The sequence below is a fragment of the Musca vetustissima genome, unplaced genomic scaffold, assembly GCF_032173495.1.
Source record: "Musca vetustissima isolate MV318-11 ecotype Yass unplaced genomic scaffold, APGP_CSIRO_Mvet_v1 utg10349, whole genome shotgun sequence".
Lineage (NCBI taxonomy): Eukaryota > Metazoa > Arthropoda > Insecta > Diptera > Muscidae > Musca > Musca vetustissima.
This window is the reverse complement of record NW_026879760.1, coordinates 91664-110076: the sequence shown is the minus strand read 5'-3', so window position 1 is coordinate 110076 and position 18413 is coordinate 91664. Positions and strand designations below refer to the sequence as shown.

General features: G+C 30.1%; 1 protein-coding gene across 1 annotated transcript in view; it reads right to left on the bottom strand.

Moving 5' to 3' along the window:
- LOC133324880 (insulin gene enhancer protein isl-1) overlaps positions 1–17993 on the bottom strand; it is a 45335-nt gene extending 27342 nt beyond the window's left edge. Inside the window, exon 1 of the mRNA XM_061533707.1 lies at positions 17825–17993. Within this exon, the coding sequence (XP_061389691.1) occupies positions 17825–17957 (133 nt within the window). The 5' untranslated portion in view covers positions 17958–17993. The remainder of the gene's footprint in view (positions 1–17824) is intronic.
- Positions 17994–18413: the final 420 nt, after the last annotated feature.

Genomic DNA, 18413 nt, shown 5'->3' with positions numbered 1-18413 from the left:
ATCTGCGCTATGGAATTGACATTTGAATCCGAGTGGATTCGGTAGTTCGGTTTTCTTAATTTTAACGTATTTTAAATCGTAAAGCTTTGCCATTTTGTTAATTTTTAGAGAAATGATGCATTTTTTGTTGCAAAAGCAGGGTTGTAATTGAATTATATACAAATCGAAATACATTAAACCAGGTTTACACTAAACAAAACAAAAACCTCGTCTTTCAAGTCTTCTCCTTGGAATATATGTCAAATAAAAATAAATCTTCTCACACATGGTTGTTATTTTTAAGTATTTCCAGATAAAGGTTTACAATGAACAATGGAACATCTGATATGTCCAAATTTTCCCATGGACCCAATATTCCATTACTTACACTACAGGTGCTAATTTTTATAAGAAAAATATTACCACAAAATATGGTTTAAAAACTTGTTGTTTTTTTTCCTTTTTAATTTCCTTTCTCGTTAAGATAACAAATCAGAAAAGTGATTTCAATTTTTTTTGTTACTCACAATCGTGTGGATTTTGGTGTTAGAAACTTTTGAAATTCCTTTTTGTTTAATGAACGATTAAGACAATAAACCCCGCTCCAAATAAAAAATAAAAATAAATAAATTGTTATAGTCAAAACGAAGCGATTTATTATGGCTAATTAGGTGGTCATCATTTTACTGCAGGCCTGGAATGGCCTCAAATGACAGTTAAAACAAAAATTTTAGGAATTTTTGTAGTTTTTATGACACCTTAAATAACTCACAAAAACTGAAATATACACGGGCGTACAATCTCAGTGGTAATATTATTTCTTTTATGGCAATTTTTAGTTGTTTTTTGTGGCTGCCCCGTACTTTTATTTATTTTTTTATTATTATTTTTTGTTATGTTTTCAACATCAACAAAAAATAAAACAAATATTGCAACTGCCGTATGTGTTTTTTGTTGGTTGTTGACAACATTCAGTAAGTGCTAGCTAGCTGGCTGGATTTATTTTCAGAAAGAAAAACAAACAATGAAATAAAAATTCTGAAGTGAACAAAGTAAATGTTTCATCAGAGAACCGTAGTTCAGGTGTACCACCGTCTGAAGTCAAACCAAACGACGGCAACACACAGCAGCTTAAATAAATCCCCTCCAAACAGTTTGGTGTGTGATGATTCTATCTTTGCAGAGGAGAGTTGTCGTCATCGGCATCATCACCACAATCCATAAGGTGGTCTTCTCGCATGACATTGGCCAGCCAATCAACTGGGTTTTTAGATGTCATGTAATTCATTGCAGCAGCGGTGCATCAAATAGAAACCGCATCGTGTAAATATATTAAGATTCAACAACAAGTTGGGGGTCATAAAAAATCTCAACACTTGAATTAAATGGCTCATGTAAAGTGGTTGGCTGGCTGGCTGGCGGACAGACATTGCGATGACACACCAATTTTTGAAACCCAACACACACAAAAAGATACCCTAACTGCCGACCCTATAAACTGCTTAATGTCTCATAAGTATGTAGACAAACAACGAAGAAGAAGAGGCACAGGAGAGTGTAAAGCCGCTTAAAAAGTAGACACAAAGCCCTCTTCATTTTTATTTTTTTGGACTCTGTTTGATTTTCAAGAGGCGTCAAGAAAAAGGTCATTTGGTTGAGTCGAGGCTTCTAAGGCTTAAAATGGCGCTATCCATTGTCCGAAGATAAGTGTGATTTTTATTATTTTTTGGGAGTTATTTTCCCAACGTTTTTTTTATTATCTCCTTAGATTTATTACCAATGTGGGCCCCAAAAAAAAAAAAAAAAAAAAAAAATCATAAAGGTTGGGTTTTTAGTTGTGTTTTTTGATAAGATTTAAATTTTTGATTTATCTCATAGACAATTGTGATTTAATTGTGGTTTTGAGTACACATTCTGGATTAATAAAAAATAATAGGATACAGACAAATCTGAAAGAGTTCTGAATGTATTCGGTTAATAATAGAAACATGAGTTTTGGATAGAAGCTTACATCTCACATGTTTCGAATTCTGCTCGATTTTACTAACTAAAATGGCAGACATTTTCTGGATTTCCGAGAGAAAAATTTAGATGTGCAGAATCGGAACAAAAAATATTAAAAATATATTTAAAATTTGATTGAAAATCGATTTCACGATCAATTTAACAAACAATCGATTTTCGACTTTTCCTTAGTCCTAACTTGATTTAATGGTCGAGTTTTTGGTTTTTTCGATGTATGATTGGAACATAGGAAAGGTCCTAATAATTTTTATATACAATATTCTTGGAAAAATGTTTATGGCAGACATTATCAATATGTACCTGGAGTTCATGTCTTATTAGATTCTACTTATGTTTATATAACTACACATTCTTTACACCCTGCCCTCTTAATTCCTTATTGATCGAAAACAAATTGGAAATATTTACCCTAAATGCTGTTCTAATGGCAATTTAATACAATTCAAAATATTTAACTTTAAGTCTCGTGACAGGTAATCGAATAGCCGAACAAAAACACACAACGTAATTAAAAACTCATACGCCCACACCTTTTTATGGCCTTTTTCTTCGTCCTTTATGAATTTACAAAAGCAAAGCAGACAAGGAAGAAGAAGGCAATTGACTAAGGATATGTTTCAGTTAGCCATAAGCAAACAAAAAATTTTAGGATATCCATAACAAATCATCAATGGCAATTATATGGTGGCGAGACAGGACAAAGTACTCTGGGCGAGTGTCGTCATCAAGTTCAATGGCTGGTCATTTAGGATTAAGTATCTTAAATATGAGGACGACGACGACAACAAGAAGAGAAACATTTAAGGACATGAAAATATGACTGTCTGTAAATCTTAAATACACTCATACACATGCACGCACACACACATACACTTGTCTGTACGACATACAATTGTTTTGTTGTGACGTTAAGCCGTAATTATACGGCTCGAGCTAAACTAAATTATTTCAAAGCCATTCATTCGCATTGTGTGTCTGTCCGTCGGTCCGTCCGCTCGCCTTTCGTCTCGTTCACATGTAGGTGTTTGTTTACTTTTTGTTATTGTTGTTGCTATTGAAGGTTTAGGTAGCTGGCAAAATTTCATGAATGAAACTTCCCGCTGTGTGTAACTCTAGAGGGGGATTTTTTGTTTTGTTTGCTGTTTGTAAATCTCTGCGGGATGCCATAATAATCAACAGCGTTTACAGGAGCTGCTCACAGATCATGCGTGGCAAAGAAGATCAATTGTGGAAGAAAAAACGAAGACGAAATAAAGATAACTTGGAGTGCCTTTTTCGATATGGTTGTGTAACCAGTTGCGGAGTTAATGGCAAATGGAGTACATGTTGGGCAGACAGGGAGAGAGAGAGACAGAAAAGACAGACTATTGGAAAGTGAAATTTTAGGCAATTGACTCGATTTTTTTGTTAAGTACTCTTAGAGTTTTAAGTGTAAATCCTTATTCAAATGACAATTTGAAGAGCATTGTGTAGACTTTGGCGCGTCTAAGTGGTTCTTTGCTTAATTGGAAGTGGTAATATGAAACATATTTTTTGTTTTCTTTGTCTCCTTTAGAGAATTTATTAACTTGTCTGAATGAAGCAATATATTTAGCTTATTTTATTTGCCACATCCGGTGTTTGTGGTTTTGGTAAAAAAAAATCACCAACAAAAATATTGTCATACCTTGGTCATTCCGTGTTTCGCATAGCTCAACGAATTCCTCAATAAAGATATTCAAGCGCACCTCATAAATTCTTCGGTTGACGATGTTTATCTGATTTTGCACCTTTTTATGAAATCCCAACTACCCATACCTTTTTTTTTAAATCCCAAAGACACAAAAAAACAACAACAACAAATCCAATAACAAATGGACCACCAAGAACCCACACATAAATTTCATTTGACCAAGGTTAGCAATTCGATTTGACAGCATGTCATTCTATGAGAAATTATCTAGTAGATAATTTGGGATAATGAGGTGATTTCCTTTACGTAGGGGCATCTACTTTTTCTGAATCTTTGGGAAAAAGAAATATTGGGAATATTTTAAAGTATAAATGAATGAATGATTCGAAATATAGCTAAATCCTTAAAAATGTTTAAATCGGCTGTTTAAATCATCCGTGGCGATATAACATGTTCTCATCCTGTTTGTCTGTATCTATGTTCTGCGACACATTACTGTAGTGCACAACGGCATAACCTGTATGTTCAGTAGGACAATCGTTCTTTGATACTTTAAAATTTACTATATTTATTTTCAATATTATATCTATATATTTCAATAGGTTCGGAATTTAGCATTCAAGTTGAACTTATTTCAGAAACTGTCTACGACACTTACGATCGAAACTTGTAAACTTTTCCCTGCCAAATCTAATTAATCTGCAAGATCCGCTCCTGGTGGTATCCTTTTGTTAATTTCTTTAAGCTTTAAACATATTTTCCCAATAGCCCTCAAATTTCGGTTCCAGGGAAGCGACCGAAATAGTCATACTTGGTTTTATTTTTGGTCGGAACCGATCGACTCTCAAATTTCAAACTTTCGTTATTGATTGATGAAAACATTGGCAAAAGCTTTTCTTAAAATCGTATAATTTTTCAAAATATTCACAGGACTAAAAATCTAAAATCTTAACCCAAAAATGTTCGAAACTATTGTAGAGATATATAATGTAATTGCCTTCACGAAAAGACAGTCAAAGATTATTTCCACTTGTCGAATAAAATATCTCTATTAAACATCGATTATCTTGCACCTCTCTCTTTCAATCCCTATATCAAAATTTCGGAACTTTAAAATATGACTTGTTGTTGTTTTCAGGTTTCTACTATCTTCTCGGTAGTTCAATTATTATGCACATTTGTGATATATTTATGTGTATTCAAATGTATGTAATTTATTTTGTGGCATCAAATGATTACCTGTCATAACAACATTAGTTGTTTAGTTATCTGACATTACAATTACAACATGCATGTGCATGTATGCATACTACATATACATACATCAATATGACATAATGTCGAATAAATTAAATTTTGACACTAAATTACCTGACATGACCACAAAATGTTATAGAAAAATACACACACACATACTTGAAAAACCACAGCAAAAGAAAACTTTATCGTAGCTTCTTCAAAATGTCTCAAAGGACATGGCAACCAACCACAGCAACAACAACTCTGATATATAGTTCCAATCAAAATTTGTTACAAGGTAGGATTTGAAAAAAAAAAAGATTTCCAAAGAAATCTTAACATGATGACTGTGCCACATATATTCGTACTTACACATGTGCCACAAAAAGGGGGTCTATGACATAGAGAGAGGGAGATCGCGCGAGGAAGTTCAGTGCTGCTGCATGTTTGTATGTAAACGTGTTTGGCAATGCAGTAATAATGATTTATTCACCCGAGAATATCTCTCATGAAAACATGTAACAATTGGTTGGCTTCATTGTCTGGTACAAAAGTTTTCCTCTTTCTCTTGTTGCTACCGCAACGACGACGACAACAACACTTGCAATATTTTGTTGCAACATGTAATGATGCTGCTGTCACCGTTTGTTGCTGCGGCAATGATTGTAGAATGAAACAGCCCGAATGAAGTTTGAGAACAGATATGTGGGCGTTGTTTTGACTTGTTAAAAGTGGGTGGGTGGATGTATGGTTGTTTCACTATATGCTGAACAGACAAATGACTGTTGTATGTGTGCGTGCATGTGTGTGAGAATATATCCAGTTTTTACCTTTTGGCAACAACAGTTGTATGTCGTCTACCGAGTACAGATACTCACTCAGCATTGTTGCAATCAAACCGCATGTTTTATGCAAACAACAGCTAGCACATGATGTACTCGTACTCGTTTTTGCCGTTTTCTCTCTACGAAGTGTCAGTGTGTGCGTGTGTGTGTCGGTGTGTCGTATAACGAGCAGAACTGGCAAAAAAGTCGCATGTTGTATTCACATTGAATACATGAGTGCTGACATAAATATCTTGAGGCATGATTTACGATTGCCATAAACCAGACCAAAAATTCCAACCATTAGACTTTATGGTATCCACTCTCTCCCTCTCTCTCCTCCTCTCTCTCGGCTGCCAAATTCACATTTCCACAGATTTTTGTGGATCCTCGTGTCATGAAAAACTGGGCTGCCGTGTTTTATAGTGTTACTGGTTATTTTACACTATTTTTTTTTTGTTTTTTAAAAGCTCAGATTGCATGTGACATGCAGTTCTATGGCCAAAAAAGGAGAAGAAGAAAAAACAAATAAAGCCAGAAATAAAAATTGTTCACTCTCTGTTTTTCCAATGAATACCGTACGGTTTTCATGTTTTACAAGGACCAACGAAAATAAAAAAATGTTGTAACTTTCAACTTGTTTTACCGGTATTACACAGAGGATCCTGTGCAAAACGAGGCGAAAATGAAACAAGTAGGCGTAGATACTCTCCGTCAATGGCCCACAATTAAATGACGAAGTGCGTTGTGAAGCCTTTGGTTCGTTAACATGCCCATGTCTGTCTGGAGTGCCTGTAAAATGGCCATCATAAATAGCAATGGATGGCCTTTTTTCTGAATTTCACACGCTCATATGCTAACACCACGGCAAGCAAATGTTCATGGAGCTTGTATGGGCATCCCGCTGGGAGCATGCATTTAATAAGCGCTTTGGCCTCTCAACAATATACGCCTGCTACAATGTTATTATTTGCTTCGGTTCTCGGTAGTTGTGTGAATATTGGCGGTTTTTGAAAAACAAAAAAATAATATGGAAAAAATGTTTGGTTGCACGCAATATGCGGGCGTGGCATAACACACACATACACTCACTGAAACAACTAACAGCAGACAAGCCAACTTAAAAAATAAGTATTTTTTTATGGACATAAATTATATATTAGCTTGCAAATGCAATTACACTGGAAGAAATATTTAAGAAAATCCACTTGAAAAAAAAACAAAAAAAAAAAACTAAGAGTTATATTTCACTATATTTTGTTAAATCAGTTACAAGACGTCATTCTTTATTCCCAGTGAAAAATAAAAAGAAACTTGACACAATTTACAAAAATTCAAAGTATGACATAAATGCGCCTAAAAGTATGCAGCGAGCTTTTATATATATTCGAAAATAAGGATGTTTTTTCGGAAATCAAACCTTGCACATAAAATGGCATTCGATGAAATCCTAGACTTTACATAATTTTTGGAGAAATTAGTGGATACTCAAGTATACAAACTAAATGTGATTCTCCATTATGCCCGTTTAGCACTGAGCTTAAACACCAGTGAAATAGACTTATTCTTGTAAGAGAAGTTATAGAGATAATAACAGTTTAAGGTAGGGTCAGGAAGAGAGCTATTTTTCGTTCTTTATCATACAAAGTACTCTCGAAGAGAGCACGCGTGCCAGGGTTTGCTGATGCGGCATTAAGGATATGATTTCATGTTATCTCTTCTCTTCTCAAACTAACAGATATATTAACTCCTAAAAGTATGCAACACTATGTATAAATCAAATACAAAACATATGTTTTTTATGCATTTTATTTTATTAACAAATTAATATTTTTTCCATTTTTTTTCTCAGTGTCTGCATTTGCATGTTTTCCTTTTTATATCATTGAAAATAAACACACACACAGACAAATATGGTTGCTCCTTTTTTTGTTGCTAAATTCTGTAATAAATATAAATGTGTATGTGTGTGCGAGTGTAATTGTGGCCATTTTTTGTCGTCGGTTCTCCCCATTTTAATGACTATGTGCATGTGAGTGTATGTGTGTGTTTTGTGTATATTTGAGATTGTTTGAAGTACTCTCAGTGTTTGGCGGTTTATATTATTTTGGTTGCGGCTTTGCAAAAAAACAGCGCCAACGTTGATTTATTCATGTCTGTGTACTGTGGCGGTGAGTATTTTTTCAATTTTGTTTCCTTGCGTTTTTGTTTTTGCGATTCTGTTACAAAAACTAAATATTTTTTCCACATGGCTTATGGTGGTTGTGTGAGAGTGTGTGTGTGTGTGCATATGTGTCTGGCCCAACCTTGCCTGGTTGTTTGTTGATGATAGTCAGTTAATATTAAAAAGACTATAATATATCACATGGTTAATTTATCACATATATGTATATGTATGTGTGAGCGTGATTATGATATTGTAAATTAATGTAAATGAATGAACAAGCGAACCGAATGAATGAATATTAAAGAACCCCAAAATACGGTAGCCTAACATGTGGCAACTGCTGACACTTTAATTTGCCACTAGAAAAAAAAATACCAAAAGCGCCAATTTTAAACAGCTGCCACAACACAGCGCAAGCAACAATTTTGTTGTTTGGTCCAACTGATAACAGTAATTTTGTGAATTTTGTGAAACTGATATATGTATGTATGTACCAGTGTATCATGGAAACTTCTAATCATTTATCGTTTAAACCGGCTACTGTGCTTTGTTCTTTACAGCGAGGCGTTATGCATAATTTAAATAAGATTTGTTGTTGTTCTTATTGTTTTTTCTTGAATGGGGAAGTGTAATGCATGCACATAGAAACAACAAATAAACATTGGTATGGTTGTTTTTTTAAAAGAAATCAGTAGGCCTATTCTATAACTTTTTAACAATATTCGATATTGTTTATTTTACAACAAGTTCATTTGTTTGTTTTATTGTTTTTACAATACCAATGTTTAAAGTTACGGAATAGACCTACAGGTATAAAATATATGTAAAACCCCTAAAAGTAGGCAAAATTTTAAAATTTTAGAAAAAATTGAAAAAAATTCATAAACAGTTCTCTGTATATAGTATTTTTGTACTAAAATATAATCTGGTATGGCCATATTCCTATAGTTATTTCAATTTCCTGTAGTTAATTCAATAATTTGTATTCTACTAGTAAATTTAGGACCAACCAGCTGATTTCATTAAACTCCTGAAAGTATGCTGCGAAAATTTTTTGTGTTAATGCATGTGACATAGGACGCTTGATTTTGCATTTAAAAAAAAATTTAAAATAGTGTTTTAAAATTAAAAAGACTATTGTCTATATTTTGTTGAACTCTTTAAAAGATTCTATTTCAATTTTGTTTATTATTAAAAAAATATTTGCAATTCTATTTACCAAAGTGTTAGTTTTTCAAATTTTGTTTTTCCCTTAAAAACGCCACAACGAAGACGACAATGAGACACAAACAAGTCAATGAAAAAGAAAACAAAAACCAAAACGGCAACAACAACAACGACAAAAAAGACGTAAAGTTTTGTATGTCAGTAAACATTTTTAATGTATTTTTCATGTAAATTGTTTTCGCAACAAAACGTTGAATATATATCCAAACTCTCGAATACCCATACAAACACACATACACAGAGCCACACTTACTAACTCACACAATATTTTACAGGGTTACAAATACATGACTTCAAATGATTCGTGGACAATTCAGCCATGAAAAACTAAAGTTAACTTTTAGTTGGTCCACTAATTCTCAATCCTCTCAGTATTTTTGTTTTTTTTCGGAAATGTGAACTTTAACGAATCTAACTAAAGGGCATAATAGCAGCAGCAGCAACAACAAAACAAGGCAAAGAGATTGAAGCATAGAATTTGCTTTTTGTTTTGTTGTTGACTTGGGCAAATTTGTTATTTGTGCTTGGCAATTAAGTTTAGATCAATGTTTTGTAGCTAGTTTTGCTTATTTGGCATTACAAGTTCTTCATTAATTTATTAAATATTAACATTTTTTCTATTTTTATTTATTAAGTAAATATTTTCTTATAAAATAAAAAATTGCATTTGAAATAATGTCTTGTGTTGATTTTTTCAGGGGCTTAGAAAAATATAAATAAATTCATCAAAGTAATCTAACAATGGAGATAATTTATTTCTCCTTAAACGTAAAATTCTCTGGGCAGGGTATTAATCCATTCAGGATTTTTATTATTATTTATACATTTTTTGTTCAAAAATGTCTCAATTAAAATCTATTATTAAAAGCATTGATGAGCAAATTATTAATTCATTAATTTATACAAAGAATAAGAAGAGACAAAAAACAACAACGAAGGAATAACAAAACAAAAGAATAATATCTTGCATTTGGTTAAGATTTCGAATTGAGAATTCCTTGTGCAATTTGTGTGTTTAAAATTTTAATGGTCTTAACTTAATTTATGATGCATCTACTTATGACACATGTTACCTTACACACATATACACACACAAACACTAGATATGTTTATATTTGAAAATTGCCTGTTATTGGGGGAGAAAATATGCATCTAATGTTTTGCCATCATTAGAATGATAATACATTTTATGTATCCACACATAATATGTATACACATCTGTATCATAGAATTATTAGATATTTATGTGATTAAGAGAATATGATTTTTTGTGTTGTTGTTTTTGCAAATTTAAATAAATTTTAATTAAGTTTCATACATTTATAAATAATGCTAATGCACTTTTCGATAATAATAATTAAATCGTTATAAATTATTGCATGTTGTTGTTGTTGTCGTTGCATGCAGAATTTGTTTACACATTCTCAGTTTATGTTGCAGGAAGAAGATGTATTAAAATACGTAAATATTTCATATTATAAAACAAATATTATATACAGACACATATTATTATATGTAAATAAAAGTGTTTGAAAATTATAAAAGGAAAATGGATTTTATTAAGAGGAACTGGATTATTCGAGTTCCAAATCGAAAATTAAATTAAATTTATAATTATATGTATTTACAAAACAATTAAGCTCAAAACTTCTTCAACGAATTTCGCTGCATACTTTTGGGAGAAAAATTATCGAGGTTTATAATATGATCAGCTGTTTGGTTCGGAATATACTAGCAGAATAAATTTTATTAATTTAACTGTAGGACCATGACCATGACCAACAATTATATAATAGAAAGAATTCGATATTTTACCAGCGATAAATTAATTGTATTTACTAAAGTCCAAGTTTAGTTTCTAAAAGTATGCTCTGATTTTAAAACTAACAAAGTATTTTATTTTATTTTTAAACTAACAAAGTATTATATAGTCTGAATTAATTTTAAGAATATGTTTTGAAGAAATTAGACTTTACTAAGTATTTTTTATCGATATTTAAGGATATTTTAGATTTGGAAGGACGTTCGAAATTAATTTTAAGTTATTTTTTAATTAATTTTTGGCGGTAATATTTAATTTTATTTTTTGAAATCGGTTTAATTCAAAATATGTTTTCAAAAAATATTCTTAAATTTCACTAGACCCAAAAATGGCAACTGAAAAATCCAATAACCAGTATATAAGCATCACAAAATATTAGCAAAAATAATTGCGAGATCCTTTCAAAAATATTCTTAAAAATACATTTGAATAATACTAATTTTTTAAATACACAGCATACATTTAGGAACTCAATTTTTTTAAAAACTTCTAGATTTTTGTAGGTTTTGGAAAAATCCAATAATGGTTAAAGTATTGCAAAATATAAGCAAAATATAATTGCGAAGGTCCTTTCAGATTTTTTTTTAATACATTTTAATACTATTAATTTTGAAAATGCAGAGCATACTTTTAGGAATTCTATTTTTTTAGAACATATAGATTTTTGTAGGTTCTGGAACCGATCGTATTTTTTTGAATATTATAAGAAACATTTCAAGAATTAAAATTAATTTGTGTGATTGAAGTATAAACGAAATTTTTTTTAATACTTTTTAAGAATTCAATTTTTTTAATTTATTAAAATGTTGATTATAATATTGGCTTTAAAATTGTTCCTTGAATTTGTCGACTTTCTACGCTAACCTTGACCCCTACTGTTTTATCTAATTCTACGATATTATATATTTTCCAATATTTATATGGTAATAATAAATATACATCAATATTTTCATTATAACATTTAACAAATATTTTTATATTTTGTTTCAAAACTGAATGACAATTTAAATCCCATTAAATGAAAATCTCCAATGAAACATTGAACAAAAACCAAGCGATGTTTACAAAATTTTAATTGCTGTGCAATTTTATATAAAATTAAAACTAATTATTATAAACAAATTGCATGGATATTTAAATTGCTAATAAAATGACAATTTTATTTAAATGTAATCGAAAAAAAAACACTTGCCCCAATGATGTTTTTGGGTGATATGACTATTTAATAATAATTACTTGTGTGGTAGCAAAAACACATAACAATTGATTTTATTTTCTAATTCAACCGCATAATCATTAAAAATCATTCAAAAAAAGAAAAAACCAGATGACGGCTGGACACAACAGACAGACAGACATATAAACAAATAGTTTAACAACAAAAAGTCAAATTGTACTAATTAAAACAAATTTTTGGAAACATATTTTTGTCTATATTTAAATACATCAGAAAAATATGGAAAGTGCCAATTGCCTTAATGTTACTTGTTAGGTAACTAAAATTAACTTGAAAGCAAATATGTTAATTGATTATATGAGATTGATTTCTATTAATAAACAAATTATTATTTTTATTTTAACAAATTTCATAGAATATGAAATAAAACATCAAATGCCAACATAAATGGAAACAAATTGATATTTGATGTGCTACTAATTGTGGTAACTGCTAACAGGTAAGCAAATGTAGTGTCATATGAATGGTTTAATTGTCAATTAGTTCCATACACCATTGGGTATATATTAAATTATCATTTAGATGATGTCTGTTACCAAAAAAAAGTTTGCCAGTCAAACGATTTATTAATTAGACATATAGTTTTTTCTGATGTCAACAAAATGTGTAAATGCACCAAATCAATTGACTGCACACAGACACAATCAACTTTTTCGCCTCTCTCGCTCATTAAATTTCAATTTAGCATTTAATTTGTATTACAAAAACTACTACTCAAAATTCTGCTAGTTTTTCCTACATCACTTGGTTCTGCGAATTGCTGCAATGAACAAAATCTAGTAATATTTGTTGTTATTGTATTTGTTTTTTTGAATTTATTAAATATTTAGTTTATTTTCAAACGCATGTAATTATTAATTATTTACAATGACGGAAGTTTATTATGGATTGATTTTTTTGATGATGTTGACTTTGAAATTTGATTTTTTGGGGAAAATTATTAAAATGAAAAGAAAAAAAATCAAGGAAATATTTAGCGAAGTTAAATAAGCGAACATAATGAAATATTGAAAACGTGTTATTATTATTTTCTTTTTTTATGATACTCTTATACATTTTTTAAGAGTATTTTTAAAGTTATTATTTACAAATATTTTTTTAAGAAATGTTTGTCATTTGTCATCCTTTAAAGATTTTTTTCATATTTCGAATTTTTTAAATTAATAATCTTTGAAGAATTCTTATAATTTTATATTTATAATCTACGGATTTTTATAAATATATTTATTTATTGTTAAAAAACAATTTTGATATTTTGAATTTAAAAAAATCTAGGGTTGCAGAACACATCTAATAAAATGTTATTAAACAAATATTTAATTTCAAAAAAAATTTATTCCCCTTTGTGTTTGCAACTGGTTTCTGGTAACAAATTAAAAAGCCGACACACAATCACACATCAAATGATAATATTTCATTTTCAAAGTGAATGAATCAGAGAAACAAATTTGTTGGACTTTTTTTGAAATTTATTCATGTTGGTCTTGTGTTAAATGAGTGAATTTATTTATTCACTGATCTCTTTCTACGTCAGCGTTGATCTTTAACATTTTCATATATTCTTTTGTGTTATTGTTGCAGCTGTTTTGCATTTTTTTTGTTAATTTTGTAATTATTAACTAATTAGTTTAGCTTTGCTCAAACACACACTCACTCATAAAAATGTCATTCAACTTGTGGCGTACATACCTCCATACATAATAAAAAAAAATAACAACAAAAACATCAACAACAAAAATTTGCCAACAACGATGTCTGGCAAAACAGACAGAGCAGGCAGCACACTTTCCAAATGACTACCGACAACTCGCGGCCGAGTATCAATGTTTTTTTTTTAATGTCACCAAATCAAGAGTAATTTAAATGATCATCGGAATCGTGATCATCGTCACACTCGTTTGTTCGTTCGGTTGCACACTCACAAAAAACACACACACACACGTTAGATTTGTAATATAAACGAAATTTATCATTAAACATTTGCTGCAATTAACTACGAAAATTAACCGGTAAATGATTTTTGTATTTTTATTTTTTTTGATTATTTATGTTTATTTATTTTTATATTTACAATCAGGTTAATCTTTGGCAATCGCCCAGTTGCTGTTGTTGTTGTTATAGTATGGTTGGATTAATGACCAGCAGCAGCAGGACAACCAAGTTATAACATAAACCATATTTTATCTTTGCGGGAAAAAAATTTTAATTTGACCAGAAATCCAAGAAGTAATGATTTTATGCAGGTTTATTTTTTAAATTTTTTGATGAAGGAGAAAATGTTATGAGGAGGAATAATAAACACAGGAAATTTATAAGACAATAATATATTTCGTAAGAATTTATTGTCAACGGAAAAATTTTGTGCTAAGGAAAGGAATGCTGGAAAATGTGTGTATCTCATTCCAGATGTTCAATACCAATATTTTTCTTTTAGTCTGAAATGAATATTTATATACAGGGATTCGTGAAAATGAATTATTCAAATAAAACAAAAACAAGAAATTCACAGCAAATGATGGAAATATTTTCAAGACGTTTTGTTAGATGCCAAAATATTTATAAATGAATATATTTAAAAATTCTCAAAATTAAAAAATGTGTGTATGTGTGACTGTATTATGTTTTATGCGTTTTATCTGATTTTGAAAATTTCAATACGAAATTTTTAACACAAGTCTGTGAACTCAATATTTTTCACGTTATAAATAGAAGAAAAATAAAATTAATTGCAGAATTTAAAGGGATTTGAGTGAATGAAAAAAATGTTTGATTAAAAGGTAAGGATTGCAGTACTAAGTTGTATATATTTTCGTTATGGTCTACTATTTCTCCGATTACATTCCGAGTAATCTGCACATACTCTAAAAGGAAATGTTTGTATTTTGATTTTTTGGCTTATGCAAAGGAACAAATGAAAGACAGCCTTTTACAATCTGAAATCCCGAAATATCTATTTATAGCCATTTCGATTTGAAATGCTTTCCGCAAAGAATTAATCTTTCCGGAATGAATTAATCAATGGGAAGAAGAAATAGAAGCACCCATCCCTAATTATTAAATGCGTCCTTCTATTAATCAATTACAAAATTTTTTACTTAATCTGAATAATTCACATGTTTGGGAAAATATTGCGATTAAAAAATCTGTACTCCCGAAATCTTCGAAGCTCTTCCTATATACGAAAACTATGTAATTACATTATTCGTATTAAATCTTCATTGTAAAAATTAATTTAAATTTCGTTACAGAACCAACTACATCAGCTTTTATATAGATTTTATGAAAACTTCTTGAAAATATAAACGATTGAAAGAAAAAAAAACTTCCTCATTTCAAAAAGAAATTCAAAAAGATCTGAATAAGGTTATGAAGAAACGCAAAAAATGTGCAATTTTTATTTAAATGCGACCTTTGTAATAATATTTTGTTTTAAATTCGGGACTATAAAACTATTTTTAGAAGATATCAGACCTTGATAACATTTTGAAAAATATTTGTATTTTTAAACATTTTGTAATCACCCAAATATCAAGGTGTATTAAATAAGGTGTAAGTGACAATCATATGATTTTAAACTTTTTTCTTTTCTGCTTGTAAAGTAAATTGTCAAAAACATTTTCAACAATTAATTACGATTTACAAAATTGAATTTAAATTTAGGATTTTGATAAAAAAAAATATGTTCATAGAGAGGACGAAAAGGAAACCTAGGCTTAAATCAGTTTTAAACCCTTTCGCTGATTTGATCCAAATAGTTTATGTTTTGTATCCCGTGTTGAAATCTGTTCATAAATCCTAGCTACACATACGTAGCCTATATTGAAATAGGCAGATTCCAAAAATCAATCCAAAGGTGAAAGTCTTTGATATACTCCTATAGACAGATTGCACAAGATCAACACAATTTCCTTGATTTAGTTTTGGCCGGCGATTTACGTCCACCAAACTTTCATTAAGGAGGCGAAATTTGAAGGCAATTCTTCGAAAAATATTTTAATTTGCAATATAAGCAACATCACCAGGAACCAAGGGATACACGTTGAAAACATTTCAAAATAATTCGTGGCCGGGTCTTAAACTTTAAATTGCCAAAAATCCAAGAAAATACAAATTCCTTAATTATTCTTCAAAGAATAGTTCTCGACAAAAATTAATAAACGTAAATTAATAATTGTTTTTGTTTATTTTTGTCAAAAACTAATTGTCAACATGACAATTTAATTTCTATAACAGCAATCAAGGCGTATTTAATAAGGTGTAAGTGACAATCATATGGTTTCAAACTTTTTTCCTTATTGTTTGTAAAGTAAATTGTCAAAAACATTTTCAATATTACATTGCGATTTCCAAAATGGCCTTTAAATGTAGTATTTTTTAATAACAAAAATTAAAGAAAATACATTCATAGAGGCGGACGGAAAGGAAACCTATGCTCAAATCAGTTATAACCCCGTTCGCCGATTGGTCCACAAATTTTATGTTATGTGTGGAAATCTGTCCATAAATCCCAGCTACTCATGAAATCGAGGATATTATGTTATTGGAATCGGCCCCTTGGTGCTTGTCACAATCCTCGGCGGAAGTTAAATACGCTTATAAAAAGATTTTATACGGTTAACACAATTTCCATGATTTTGTCTTTGGCCGGGGATTGAAATTGAAGGACATACAATTTTCTTTAAGAAGGTAAAATTTTAAGCCACTCCATAGAAAAAATAGATTGTAATTCACAATATAAACAACATCACAAGGAGCCATGGGCTGCATGAGGGAAACTGAAAATTAATCGCTACCAGGTCTAAAACTTTATTTTTCATTCACCTAAAACCGCCAATAACCCAAGAATACACAAATTCATTAATTATTCCTAAAAGAATAGTTCTTGACTTAAATAAATTAATATTGTTTTTGTTTATTTTTGTCAAAAACTTATTGTCAGCATGACAATTTAATTTCTATAACAACAATGTTGTGTTTGTAAAATATTTGTTGTTGTATCTGATGCATACACCTTATTAAATACACCTTGACAGCAATGTTGTTTTTGTAAAATGTTAGTTGTTGTAGCTGATGCATACACCTTATTAAATACACCTTGCCAAATATGTTGCTAAATTTATAACAAATTTTATAAATTATAGTCATATTTTTTATCAATTATGGAAATTGAAATAACCAAACAGACTTTTAAGCGATTCTGAGAGCCTAATTGTGGACTGTGTGAATATAAAATAATTCTATTCAGTCGCATCTCTTCGCAGGGTTTTAAAATTATTATTTTTTTAATTTAGTTACAACGATCGTTCCGATTGAACGCTGAGATTTTTTTAAGTTGATTTTTTACATTTGCAATTTTACAAAATGACTTCGAACTACTTTTCCCTATTATTGAGTCTATAGAGAAAACATATAATTTAAGAGGAATGGCGGCAGAATGCAAATATGACTCCGATATTCTCTTATAACTCAATACTTAACAAATCCAAATTCCAAAGTATTTATACCTTTAAATTTCATATAAGACTAATGATATTCCCATTATGCTAAATTTGCCGACGGCAAATTTTAATCATAAAATCTTTCATTGTAAATCTGAGATTTGAATTGAAAATCTCTATATTTTTGTACTTACTTATCACATCATGTCCATGACAATCCAAATCCAGGTGATGGTTCATCACCAGCGATGGTTGTAATCCAGTTTGATTGTGATTGTGTAGGGGAAGCTGGTGAGCCAAATGGCCACCAATCTCTGCCATTACCATATATTATGTTTAAAACAAGCGTTGGTGTTCCAAATAAAAATTAATTTTTTATATAATGTGATATTCCACAATGTTGTTGTTGTTTTTGTTGATGCACGAAATTATGTCAATTTTTTCGTAATTGAAAAAAAGAAGTTTGTTTTTTCCTTTTTTGAATTTCTTTTTTCCCGATGATTTTCTTGTGTAATTTTTAATACATTTGGTTTTGAGCTGGAATTTTTATTTGTTTTATTTTATTTACGGTTGTTGTTGTATTTTGTTATCCTTTGCTAGATTGGTTTTGTTTGCTTGTTTGTTTGTTTTAAGGCACTGACAATGATGTTTTATAGGTGAGGGGGAGGAATACGATTGGGGGCTTTATATGTATTTGTTTTTAATTTTCTTTTCCAACTTATTTTCTTGTTTATTTTTCATTAATTTGTATTTTTCTTTGACAAGTTGTGGTTGCCGATGTTT